This window comes from Carettochelys insculpta, chromosome 11, assembly GCF_033958435.1.
Source record: "Carettochelys insculpta isolate YL-2023 chromosome 11, ASM3395843v1, whole genome shotgun sequence".
Lineage (NCBI taxonomy): Eukaryota > Metazoa > Chordata > Testudines > Carettochelyidae > Carettochelys > Carettochelys insculpta.
Genome location: NC_134147.1, coordinates 4,265,378 through 4,278,039, shown reverse-complemented (window position 1 = coordinate 4,278,039; position 12,662 = coordinate 4,265,378). Strand labels below are relative to the sequence as shown.

The following is a 12,662-nucleotide window of genomic DNA, read 5'->3' as shown; positions in this document are numbered from 1 at the left end:
ACATGTTTGGTCCCGACCCCTTTGGGTTTTGGTCTGCTGCTCCCTGGTCTTCTCACAGCTTATCATGCATGTGTGGTATCCCTATCACATGACTACCGTGATACGTGGCTTAAAAGACCATCCCAACTTATTCCCACACTAATAAATACATCTTCCCCTTGCACCCCAAAGAGTGGGCCATCCCACTGGTGCTGGAGCTTTTCTACTCAGAGTGTGCAGTAGAAGCCTGATAGCCCAGGCCCTGTTTCTCCAGCCGCAGGCACTGTCCGTACAGGAAAAACTGTAGCTCTTTTGTGATTGCCTCTTCTGTGTATGTTGCCTGCACCTGTACCCATGCACTGAAGTGACAACTGGGCTTTGTCCATCCTGGGATAATATTTTAAAAAATCTGCAGAGTTCTACTACACTGCTGGGAACCATGTTGAGACACCTATGTGGAGAAGCTGCTGCTGCTGCTGTCTGAACATATTGATTAGAGCTGGTCTGAACTGGGTTACAGGAGAAGGTGTATTTGTTCCCTACCCTCTACCATCATTTCCTCTGGGGGAGCTGCAGCAGCAGAGAATATGGTACATCATTTTCCCACAGTGAAAGAAAGCAAATGAGAATTCTGAGTCATAATGCTTACCCCAGGAAAACTATAGCTTAATCAGTTCTGGGAACAATAATTTATTGGCATTACAAGGCTTGCAAAAAGAAAAGCAAAAATTTTGAGGACCAAACTCTCAGGACATTTGTCAGTACCACACTACAGAAGGCAGGGGCCTTCACAGTGGGTTTGTGTCTTGATTTTTATTCCGCTTTCTGTACTAGTCATGCCTGCCTCACTCCCCCATGGTAAAGTTCCCCTGCTCTCTGACTCACCCTTTGCATCTATATCCCTACCAGGAGGGGATTGCACTTCAGTGATTTTTGCCTCAGAGCAGGTTTCTGCCTGTTTTCCCCTCATCCAACTAACACATAATCCTTGTGTCCCCCGCCACCCTCACCCCCAGTGACTTATATGTCTCCTGCCCTTTGCACCTATCCTAACCAAGATGCTGGTGCATAGGTCCCTGCTCGGCCAGGCCCAGCTGCCTGGTACGCTGTGGACCCCCCCCCACCCCAGATGCTACACTGTGGTGCCCTCCCCCACCCCCCGACGCTGGTAAGTATCCGATATCCTCACCCCCCCACTGGCTGATACTGGGTGCAGGGCCCCCTGCCTCGTGGAGCCCCGGCGTGTCTCACTCCTGCCCACTCCCACCTGGGTGGCTAGTACAAGGGATGCTCCATCCCCCAGGCTGGCCGGGACCCTGGGGTGTCTCTCCCCGCCCCCATCCCCATCCCCACTTCCAGGCTGGCCGGGACCCTGCGGCGTCTCCTCCGCCGCCTCCGAGCGGGCTGGCACCCGGCGCTCCCCACTGCCCGGCCCGGTCCCGCGCTGTGCCGGCGGCGGGCGCACGTGCTCCGGCCCCGCCCCTGGGCCGCGTGTCTTGGCGGGACCGGCGGTGGCAAGAAGGCGGGACCGGGGCGTCACGTGAGCGGCCGCCTCTGCCGCCGGCCGGGGGCACCGAGCGCGCCGGGCGCTGTGCGGGAGGCGGCCCAGGGGGCCCCGACCCTCCCCTCGCGGCTCACCTGCGGCGGGGCAGCCAGGTAACGCCGCGCCGGGCCCCGCCTCGCCCGTCCCCTCCCCCCCCAGGGTCACCCCCCCGGGGAGCCCAGGTGCGCCCGGGCCGGGCCCCGCCGCCCCTCCCTCAGGTACCCCCCCCCCCGGGGAGCCCAGGTGCGCCCTGCCCCTCCCCCAGGTCTCCCCTGACCTGGGGCCCGCCCCTCCCCCAGGGACACCCCCCCCCCCCCCCGCCAGGAAGCTCAGGTGGGCCCTGTCCCGGTCCTTGGCCCTCCCCCTTGATCCCATTCCAGTGCCCTGCTGACACCACAAGGGAAGCCCAGGAGGCCCCCAAGTCAGGCCTGCCCTCCTGTAGTCTGCGTCCGGTTAGCCAGACGAGTCCCTACTGTGGGGCTCCCGCCTGCGATTGTCCACCAGGGCAGCCATGGTGCCCTCTTACACACACCCCGCTCCCCAGTGATGAATAGGGAATTGGGTTCTTCTCATCTTCTGCCTTCGCCCCTTGAATTCTCGATAGGGCAGCTACGTAACCCCTCACGGGACGGCTTTCTGCCCCATACCCTTGACGTGTGCATGAGTATGGCCACGTAACTTCTCACTTGTTTTACCCTCTGCTCGTGGACTCGTCTCAAGGGCACCTCAGTATATGCTTAGACAAAATGAAATTCACGCATGTCACCCAGCCCTCTGCCCTTGACCCGGCGCTGAAGTGGCCAGGAGTCCCTTCACCCAAGGGTCTTCTCCCCCAGCCTGGCTTCCTGTGGTGGCTTCCCTTGTAGGGGAACCAGGATACTCACTTAACCCTGTACCTTGGAATGGTTTTCTTTTTGACCTGTGCACTTAAGTTAGCCAGGTTGTCCCCCACCCCTCCTTTTTCTCCAGCCTTTGCACCAGGGAAATTAAGATAAAGTCTTATTTGAGGTTCCTTCTGTCTCTCTATCTTGTACTGTTTCTGAGTGTCTGCATCCATTACTCATTTGAAACCAAATTCACTTAGTGCAGGGGTCTCTTTCAGGACTTATTTGTGGCTCCTGACACTATAATTGCAAAGTAAATAAAAAAAACCCCTCCTGATTATTTTTGATAAATGATGAACATCTAAAAGCTCAATAATCAACAACATATATATAAATAGCAAATGATACGTGATCTTGAAACAGTAGGTAATTCCCCCTCTAACATGTGCGGTGCACTGTAGGATATGGTACTGTATCTGTGTTTTGATGGCATGGCTCATAAAGTCTTGATTTTGATGTAAAATTGGCATGATTAAGGTGAGTTTGGGCGTGAAAGTCAGGAAGACAGTGGTACAAACACATGTAAAATGTAAGGAAATAGAATACGAAAAAGTTTGTGAACATCCTGCGGTAAAACATGTATCTCATTACAAATTATTGTGTGCTCTGTTCTTAAAATAGGGGTTACAAAAGGTATGGTTTGACATTATTTATTAAGGACTGTCTCGTGTTCACATGCATTGTGGCTCTAGAGTTATGGAGTTTTTACCAAATTTGTAAAAAATGGCTCTTCTTGCTATTTTGTTTGCTGACACCTGACTTAGTGTAATCAGTTGACTGATTTTGAACTTTGGAGTCTTTATTCAGGGCTGATATTCATATAATGGGTACAACTGTCTTAAACATTTGTTATTAGACATTGTACACCCCTTCGGTCAGGGACCATCTTTTTGTTATGTTTGTGTCTGGGATGACAAAGTCTGGGTCCAGGACTCAGGCTTCAGGATCTACCACACTGTAGATAAAAAATGATAGACTGTTGTCTGTTTGGTGTTTTTGCATGTTGATTGGCCGAAGTTAGTTTTCTGAAGTGAACAGCCATCTCCAGTCTTTCAGAATTCTGGTATTGCCAGGTGTCTAAATATGAAGAAGTGTGGAGAGAGAGGATGCTATGTAGGATGAGAGTTTGATTCTACCAAGTAAATTGCTAATATTTGTTCGCATTTTTGTTTAGGAAAAGCAAGTGGCATGCAACCAAATGGGCTTTCTTTGATCTGCTGAGCAGGGGAAAAATCCTATTGAGAATCTGGTGTCTACCTCTGTAAACTCTATCTTCTCACTATGATGGAAGAAAGTGAGGTCGAGCAGGAGCCCCAGCCAGAGAGTCATGAGGACAACAAGAGCAATGTCAAATCCTTGCCTGGGGGAGCTGGCCACGTCTGGGGAGAAATAAAAAAACATGCAGTGACAGATGATTACAAGCTCTCCAAACGGGTGCTAGGCTTGGGTGTTAATGGCAAAGTATTGGAGTGTTTTAACAAGACGACAGGGCAGAAATGCGCATTAAAGGTATGTAGACTTCTCCTTGTATTCTCTTTTGAAGTCATAATCATCACTCAAAATACCATAGATAACCATCTTTTCTGTTGATGTCTAGGTAGCAGAGAGATGGATGTGTAAGAGATTCTTGGATATTCATTCTAATGGAGTGTTTTTTAAACTTTTTGAGATTACAAACACGAAACAATATTTTTTATGCGGAACACCTATGAAATTTTTCTTCAAAAAAATGTTGTCAGACCCCACCCCCCAAAAAAAACAAACATCCACATATACAGCAAAAGCAAAATGAAGTAATTTAATCAGGTGTCATAGTAATGAAGAAGTAACGTTACATCTGGTTTTAATAACAGAAAATATGTACCATTAGGCTGTGATATCAAAAAAGTGTCAGATGCTCCTGGCGCACCTGCGAGTTGTTTACGGAATTCCAGTGTTCCACAGAACAGAGTAAGAAACGCTGATCCAGTGTAGCAGTGTGTAGGTACAAACTCAAGAGGTCTTTTTCAGACGGTTCCTGAGTGGGTTTCTGTAATAATTGTATCCCTGACTGTGCTTTTCTACTTGGGCTGAAAAACCCCAAGCCTTCTCCTCTGAGTGATTTACCCTGGGTTTGAATATGGATGCTATGCAATCAACACAAGAATCTTTTGCAATACATCTAAGGCCTCATGCCTTAACATATATCACCAGTCTTCTGGTTTTCCGTGTTTAAAAAAGTATTAATGGGCAATATGGATCCTGGAGTCCAAGACCTACAGAGCTGATGGAAAGGAGTTTCTGACAAATATTAGACTGTCTTCTTTTAAAATTATTTCTTAGGGGGCTTTTCCAGGTGTTGAATAAAAAACTGCAGGGTGAGTGAGTAATTTTCTTTTCTGATCTACTTTCAGAAGAGTAGGACCTATGAGAACAGATCATTTGTACAAACCTCTGATTTGTATCTCTGATGATGAGTAGATATTAGGGTAATATGCATTGTTTGGATCACTGTTTCTTAAACTCCGTTCCACAGACCAGTGGTGTTCTGTGAACAACTCAAAGGTGTGCCTCAAGCTACTGACACTGTTTTGATACCATACACTTTTCTGTTTATTTTCTGTTGTTAAAACTAGATAAATTGTTGCTTCTTCATTGATATGATACTTACTAAATTACTTCATTTTGGTTTTGCTGTATATGCTGATGATTGGTTTTGGTTTTTTCTTTTTTTTTAGTCTGACACCAGTTTCTTTTGAAGAAAATTTTTATAGGTGTTTCCGCATTAAAAGTATTATTGCCTGGTGTTTCGTGGTCTCAGAAAGTTTAAGAACACTTGTTCAGATTAAGAGAGCGGGAAACATGCACTAGTGAGTTTTGGGCTTATCTATTATTTTGTGCAATGTTTAACCTTTCTTTTTTTAATTACAAATATGTTTGTTGCTATTAAGGTTAACCTTCTCATACAGTTGTATCACTGAGCCTGTAAACAGGTCAAAGCAATAAAATTGTGTGTACTGCCTTAGCGCTTAATACAGCTTCTTTTGCATTAATTGGAATAACTAAACTATTTAGAAGCCTTCAGATACTCTTTTCCATCCCACTCTCAAATCCTGAATGCTTTGTCAGAGTGTGGGACAAATCTATTTGTGATCTTCTGGATGACATATAATGGAATGGGCGAGGCCTTGTCTCTAGCAAGGTGTACCTGAATGCTACCAGAAGGTTCTTACTTTCTGCAGTGTGTTGATACAGCAGAGCAGAAACACTGGACAGTTTCATTTAAATTTTACGAAAGATACATTTAACTGATGAAACATGAAAACATACCGTACAATCTGTGCAGACATGTGGCTTCAGAATAACATGAGGGCTAATTTCAGAACATGAGGGTAATTTCATTTTCTGCTGTCCTGCTAATTTCTGTACTGACAGTGCATAATCCAGGTGGAGACATTTTTTAGGATGGAGCTGCAGGTTTTGGCAAGTGGAGGTGGGGAACGTTGTGACTTCTGGCACAGAGACCGGCAGAAGAGGGTGTTTGAGATTATAGGATAAGTCCATTTGCTTGTTGTTTTTTATTAAAATGACCGGCAGTTAATTATGCAGCATATTTGTACCTATGTCTGTTCTAGCCAATTAGTTAATACTTAATTAATTTAGGTCTGAAAATTATAGAACCCATTAAAATGACGGGAACAGTTAACATTCAGAACTGTTTCAGAGTGTCTGCAAACTCAGGACTCAGTACCTTTTTGTTTGCACAGTACATGGTTCACATTGTCAAGGTTTTTGTTGCAGCTCTAAAGAGTGAGGCTTTTCTTTTAAATGTGTGCTCACTTGCCAGAGCGTAATTCTGTGGTAACGGATGAATTTCAAAGCAAATTTTGTGGTTATGGAGTTATGTAATAAACTGCGTCTTGGGTACAGATGTAATTTTAAAATACTGATGAGCTAGTGTTTTAAAGAGAAGATATCAGGAATTAAAGGTAATGTGCTTTTAACAGGCTTCCCTTTGTCTCATGAACAGGAAGAACTAATGATGGAGGAAGGGGTCTGAGACATCTGATTTAGAGGTTCTCTGTAATCAGAAATAATGCTGAAAAACCAGTTGCTCTCTTCAGTGCTAACATACATATAGCACAAAAAACCCTCATCCATCCCTCCCCTTTCCCCCAAAAAACTGTTTTCTGTTTGATATTCTGAGTATATCACTGGAGTCCTGTTGTGATATTCCAATGCAATGTGTGCAGTTCAGAGAATGCTGCCTTGTTCTGCTGCAATGGCCAGAAAGGTGTTACAATGTTTGTAAAGGTCAAGGGGAGTTAAAATAGCAGCTGATGCCTTACTTACCCTATGCATACAGCTTTCATCACTTTGGGTCTGAGTGCTGCATACTCAAATATGTATTTATGTAAAACCACTAAGGGCTCAGACTGCAAAAATGGAAAACAAACAAAAAAAAAAAGAGAAAGAAAGACAGAAAGGAAAAGAAAAACAAGGAAGGATAGACAAAATGTTGTAATTCGCCTGAACAGAAAGACCTGGTATTGAGCCCCGAAGATACCTACAGAAAGTGGCAATTTTCAGGGAGGGTGTGGTCATCATTTCACCAGGATCCTGAATCAAGCAGCACAAGTCCATCTCGGGCTCGACATGGGACCCAGTTCAGAGAAACAGATTCATAAAACCTTGTGGAAATATGTTCTCTTCAGAAACTCTGCTTTTTTCGTATAGTGTGGGGCTTGTTTTCCTTTTGGAAGAAAATAGGCTCAATAATTCTCAGTTTACCGTGGCTCTCTGTTCCCCTCCTGTGTGTGATTATCCCCCTTTGGTGAGGATAAACAGTAGGTTTACATGAACTATTATAGAAAGATTCCCTGTTTGATGTGTAAATGCCAAAAGTAGTGAAATGCAAATGTTACCTTGTGTGTAAATAGTACATCCTTTTTGGTATAAGGATGTACAAGCTGAAAAGAGGGATAGAGAGGAATTTTAAGGATTTGTCAGTGCCTGTCCTATAACACACTGTTTTATATGCATGCATGTGTGTACACGCACGCACACACTCCCTCCATTACCTCTCTGCACCCTGTAACCAAGTCCCCTGACAAAATGAGAAAAAAGCCCTCTTGCAGTTAAAGGTAGGGTTTCTTTACCCCCATACTCTCCTGTCAATGCTGCTCCTGTCTTGGCAGGTGGCAGTGCTTTCTGACAGCAGGTTTTCTTTCACGAGGGAAGAAAAGGCAGCCCAGAGCTTAGTGAATGGAAGGAATTTTCATGGTGGCTCTCAAGAAAAGAGTGCTTAAAGGGGCAGAAAAATTCATCCACAGAGCCATGTGTCAGTCAAGCACTGCAGATTGTAATGGGGCGGTCCCTGTTTTTTCAGCTAGTTAGAATTTCACTAATCATTTTAGTCTGGGAAAACATAAGGCACCCTCCCAAGATACTGCAGGGGCTCTAATTGTGGCTTTGCTTATTTTTCTGAAGTATTGTTTGGCTTCGCTTATTCCACTTGGCACAGTGTTTTGCTTCATTCCTGTTTAAAAGTCCTGTCACCTTTATGTCCATTGGATTGAAATGCCACACATACTGCTGGCATGGTTTAGAAAAGCTGATCTGGCTGTTTGCTTATATGCCCAATGAGACTTGGGCGGTACAGCAGCGTTTCCAAATAGTAAAGGTGGAGGAGGAAACACACCAGGTCTATGGGAAAGTGGTCTTCTAGAAGGCAACTTTTAGTAGTCTGTCCATCCACTATTTTTCTTCTGTGGAGGCAGAATCACTCCTGTCCGTTTAGGTGATGTCTGAAGCATTTCAGTCCCTTCCTTTGTGTCCTGACTGCGTTCAACAGAGCTCTACTTCCTTCAGAGCTAGAACTGGAGAAAGTGCTGATACATAACTTCCTTTCTCACATTGTAGTTAGTGTGAAAACGCTATTGTGTCCCGTTGGGATAAAGGGAATATGGGCTAGCTTTCTCTCTGGGACAGAGATGATCAGCATGTGGGTTACTGAAACTTACTTTTTTGAAAAAGGCTGGTGGTTCTCAGCTTTTTTTTTCTTTGTCTGTGGAGCAAGACTTGGAAAGCGGCCAAAAAAATCGTCCCGTGACCCACGCAATCCCACAGAATGCTGTGGAACTGGGGATGGTGTGACATAGGTTTGTAGGATGAAAGCCGTGGAAGAAAAATGTGAGAAGGCTGGAGGGTCTTTTTCTGGGGCATGGGAGCCCCACTCTGCTTGCACACGGCTCAGTTCTAGGATTGGGACGAGCTGCCGCTAGTGGATGAGAAGCTGATCTGGCAGATCCTAAAAGCACTTCTTCCCCTTGTCCTAGATCCTAGCACTGTGCAAAGGGAGAATTCAGCTGTCCTAAGAGTGGGAGTGGCTGTGCAGGGCTAGCATGAACAGGACAGAGCCTCTTCTTTCTTTTTGTCAGTAGGCTCTCATTGTGTCTTAGTGATTGCGAGTTTTGTAGAGTGGTCAGCAGCAGGTTGTCAGTGGTCTATTGATCTAAAGTATACAACTTCAGTTCCGTGAATAATGTAGATGAACGCAATGTGTTTAGATCTACTTACCAAGGTAACCTCACTGCAGTAAGTCAACAGCTGATGCTCTCCCGTTGACTCCCTTTAGCCTTCTCATTCTGACATAGTACTGGAGTCAACAAGAGAGTGGTCAGCAGTTGATTTATCATGTCTCTACTAGACATGATAAACTGACTCCTGATAGATCAGTGGCTGACTGCCAGTCTGGTGGGTAGTGACGACATGCCCTCAGTCTTTTTCTAATCCCTGGATCTCTTGCCTTTTGAGCTACTCTGAACCTAGTGGCTGAAAGAGGTAACAAACAGGTTTGATCTACATTAGGGAGTTCAGTCTCTTTCAGATATGCAACTCTAGCTACGGCAGTTGCGTAGCTAGAATCGACTTATCTGCAATCAGCTTACCTGGCTGTCCACACAGAGGGAGGTCGATGGGAGAGTTTCTCCGGTCGACCTCCCTTACTCCTTGCAATATTGAGGAATCAACTGCTGCCTCAGATAGTTTGTTTTCACATGTCTCTACTAGGCACGCAAAATCAAACTCCAGAAGATCAACCCTGACGAGGTCGATATTCCCAGTAGTGTAGACATACCTTCAGATTTCCAGAAAGGTCAAATGCAACAGTTTGAACATTTTGATACACTCCAGAAAAGTACTGAAGTGGCAGAATGGCTGCTAGTAATCTTTTCCCTTTGTGCGTACATGCACACACAATATACGCAAATGATCTAATCTGCTTGGTTGGGGCAATCTGAGTTACGTTTCTGAATGCAGCTGCTCTCTCAGGCCTTCTAGCCTAAAACAAACAATGGCTAATCTCTAAGAATCGTTAGCAAACCAAATAGTAAACGTAACTAAATTGCAGGTAACCTTTGCTTTCTTAAGTGCCTTTTTTATTACTACCCACAAGGTTACTTAGTTTGAGAGAGAGAGAATATGAAGTTCATGCAAGAGCAGCTGTGATGAATGGGAGGGGCAATGTCCTTTTTTGGACATTCCAGCCAGGCAGTCAACCAGAGTCTTTTTACAGTGGTTCATTCTTTAGACTTAACCTTAATTGTCTTGCTTAGACTGCGGCTCCTAGAGTCCCCAGGTATGCAAGGGAAGCAGGAAGTAAGTTGGCAGGAGGCCAGAAGAGCCAATCATAACAGAGAGTGGGCTTTGGATTGGAAGCAGTGACCTTCCCATTCCTGTCTTTGTGATCAGAGCAGAGTGGGGCAGACATGAATGAAGCCAGGAGCCTAGGCGTGGAGAGTCCAGTGTCATCCATGCCTAGGGCAGGACTAAGTCTTGGCCCTGCAGATGTGCGAGTAGAAGAGGGAATGTTTAGTCACATGCTATCAAGTTATTTTCTTTATTTTTGTACTGGTTGGACTTCTCTGTGCTGAACACACATAACTACCCCCTTACACCGTAACATTCAAAACTGAATCTGAGGGAGGTAATTCTCTGTGTTTTTAATCCTTTTGTTTTTGTCTCTCTGTAACACCTAGCGATGAAGTAATGGTTCACCATGCATGTTTTCTTTGTTTTGTTAATAAAAATCACCTTTCTCTGCCCATAGTTTCACTTCTGTGTCCTAGAAGGCAGGAGGTTCAGTGTGCACATACCTAAGGCTGCATACCATACTACTTGGAAAAAAATTTTCCAAGCTTCTTGAGGGTACCCCACAGGAAGGAATTCCCAAATGCATTTTTCTAGGTTCTCAAGCTAAGTTTTGCATTTGACTGGTGGCAGTAATAGTAGTCCAAGGCCAGGGAATCTGTGACCTTAGAGAATTTTAACACAAGCCTTTAGAGGTGAGGTATTTTTCAAGTCTCTGGTAAGCCCCCCACCTTCTGCACTCGGAGTGACAGAGTGGAGAACAACCTTGACAGCAGCACTTACAGAGTGCAAACAGTATGCAATTTCCATGGCTGAGACCAATGCAGCAAATGAACATTTTCAAAGTGCAGATGCAGACACTAGTTATGATTGTAGTGCATTAGATTATCCCCTGATAATGGGTATCATTGTCATTTTCCTGAGATGTTTGGGCTGGCATTTTTCCTGTGAAAGATCAATACCTTTTGATTCTTGAAGAATGTGGTAGTGATTTTCACCTGATGATTTGATACGGAATGAGAAATATAAAGTGTTGTGGTTGACAGGAACTGGCATTCATTTTCTTTCCATTGAAGTCAGCCTCTAGAATGAAGAATTCCAACTGCCTAACAGTGCAGAACAACACAATGCAGTAGTTAGGCCAGAAAATAAGAATGCTGTGTCATATTGAAACTATTTTTTAAAACAGCCCTTCCCATCTGTTTACATCAGTCTGTCTCAGTGGTACTGGACACCTAGAATCGTTATCACAAGTGATTAACTGTAACAAGCTCTGGCACCGGGGAGCTGATGGGATGTGGGAAAACGCAGATGCTGGGCGAAACAAACATAGTTCAGGAAGATTCCAGTTGAACTGGATCTTAAACTTTAACTTGGATTGTGTGAGATTTGCACCTTTAACTTTGTTCTTAGACACCAAGGCGAGAACGTGTATAGAATGTGTAAAATAAACGTTCATTGGGTGGATAGTGGATTGTTTTATCTGTTCTAAAAAGCTTTTTTGCAAATCTTGAAAGACTAGGGTCCTTCAGCCCCTACCTGTCTGCAGTTGTTCTAGAACTGCTGCATCTGGTGGACCAGTTGTTTGGGTTGGGTTATCAGTGGGGTTTGCGCTCAACAGCTGGAAATAAGTTGGTTAGTCTAGTTGGCTCCTGTGCTTATTGCCAGACTGGGCTGGTTTCCAAGAGTACAAGAGTTGTATAATGGGGCAGGGGTTCTCAGACTTGTTTGAACTGCCACCCTCTTCTGATGATAGAAGAAAACTATGTGATCCCGGGAGGGGAGCAGGCAGAGAGACTGAAGCTTGAGTTTGCCCTAGGTGGAGGCCAAAGGCCTTCCACACCAGGCAGGAATGGGTGTGGGTGGTGGGGCTCATGCTTTGGCTTCAGCTCTAGGCCCCAGCAAGCCTAACACCAGCTTTGGTGACCCATAAAAACAAGTATCGGAGGGGTAACTGTGTTAGTCTGGATCTGTAACAGCAACAAAGGGTCCTGAGGCACCTTATAGACTAACAGAAAAGTTTTGAGCATGAGCTTTCGTGAGCACAGACTCACTTCATCAGATGCTGGTCTTGGAAATCTGCAGGGCCAGGTATAAATAAGCCAGAGCAAGGGTGGGGATAACAAGGTTAGCTCAGTCAGCAAGGGTGAGGCTTACTACCAGCAGTTGATCTGGAGGTGTGAACACCAAGGGAGGGGAAGCTGCTTCTGTATTTAGCCAGCCATTCTCAGTCTTTGTTTAAGCCAGAGCTGAGGGCATCAAATTTGCAGATGAATTGTAGCTCAGAAATTTCTCCTTGGAGTCTGGTGCTGAAATTTCTTTGCTGTAGGATATCCTGAGCTACAGGATATCTGCAAAATTTCTGAGCTACAATTCATCTGCAAATTCGATGCCCTCAGCTCTGGCTTAAACAAAGACTGAGAATGGCTGGCTAAATACAGAAGCAGCTTCCCCTCCCTTGGTGTTCACACCTCCAGATCAACTGCTGGTAGTAAGCCTCACCCTTGCTGACTGAGCTAACCTTGTTATCCCCACCCTTGCTCTGGCTTTATACCTGGCCCTGCAGATTTCCAAGACCAGCATCTGATGAAGTGAGTCTGTGCTCACGAAAGCTCATGCTCAAAACT

General features: G+C 45.2%; 1 protein-coding gene across 1 annotated transcript in view; it reads left to right on the top strand.

Annotated features, from left to right (window-relative positions):
* The first annotated feature begins 1,507 nt into the window (after window positions 1-1,507).
* MAPKAPK3 (MAPK activated protein kinase 3) overlaps window positions 1,508-12,662 on the top strand; it is a 67,229-nt gene continuing 56,074 nt past the window's right edge. The window contains exons 1-2 of the mRNA XM_075005782.1: window positions 1,508-1,635; window positions 3,581-3,915. Coding sequence (XP_074861883.1) covers window positions 3,688-3,915 — 228 coding nt within the window. The 5' untranslated portion in view covers window positions 1,508-1,635; window positions 3,581-3,687. The remainder of the gene's footprint in view (window positions 1,636-3,580; window positions 3,916-12,662) is intronic.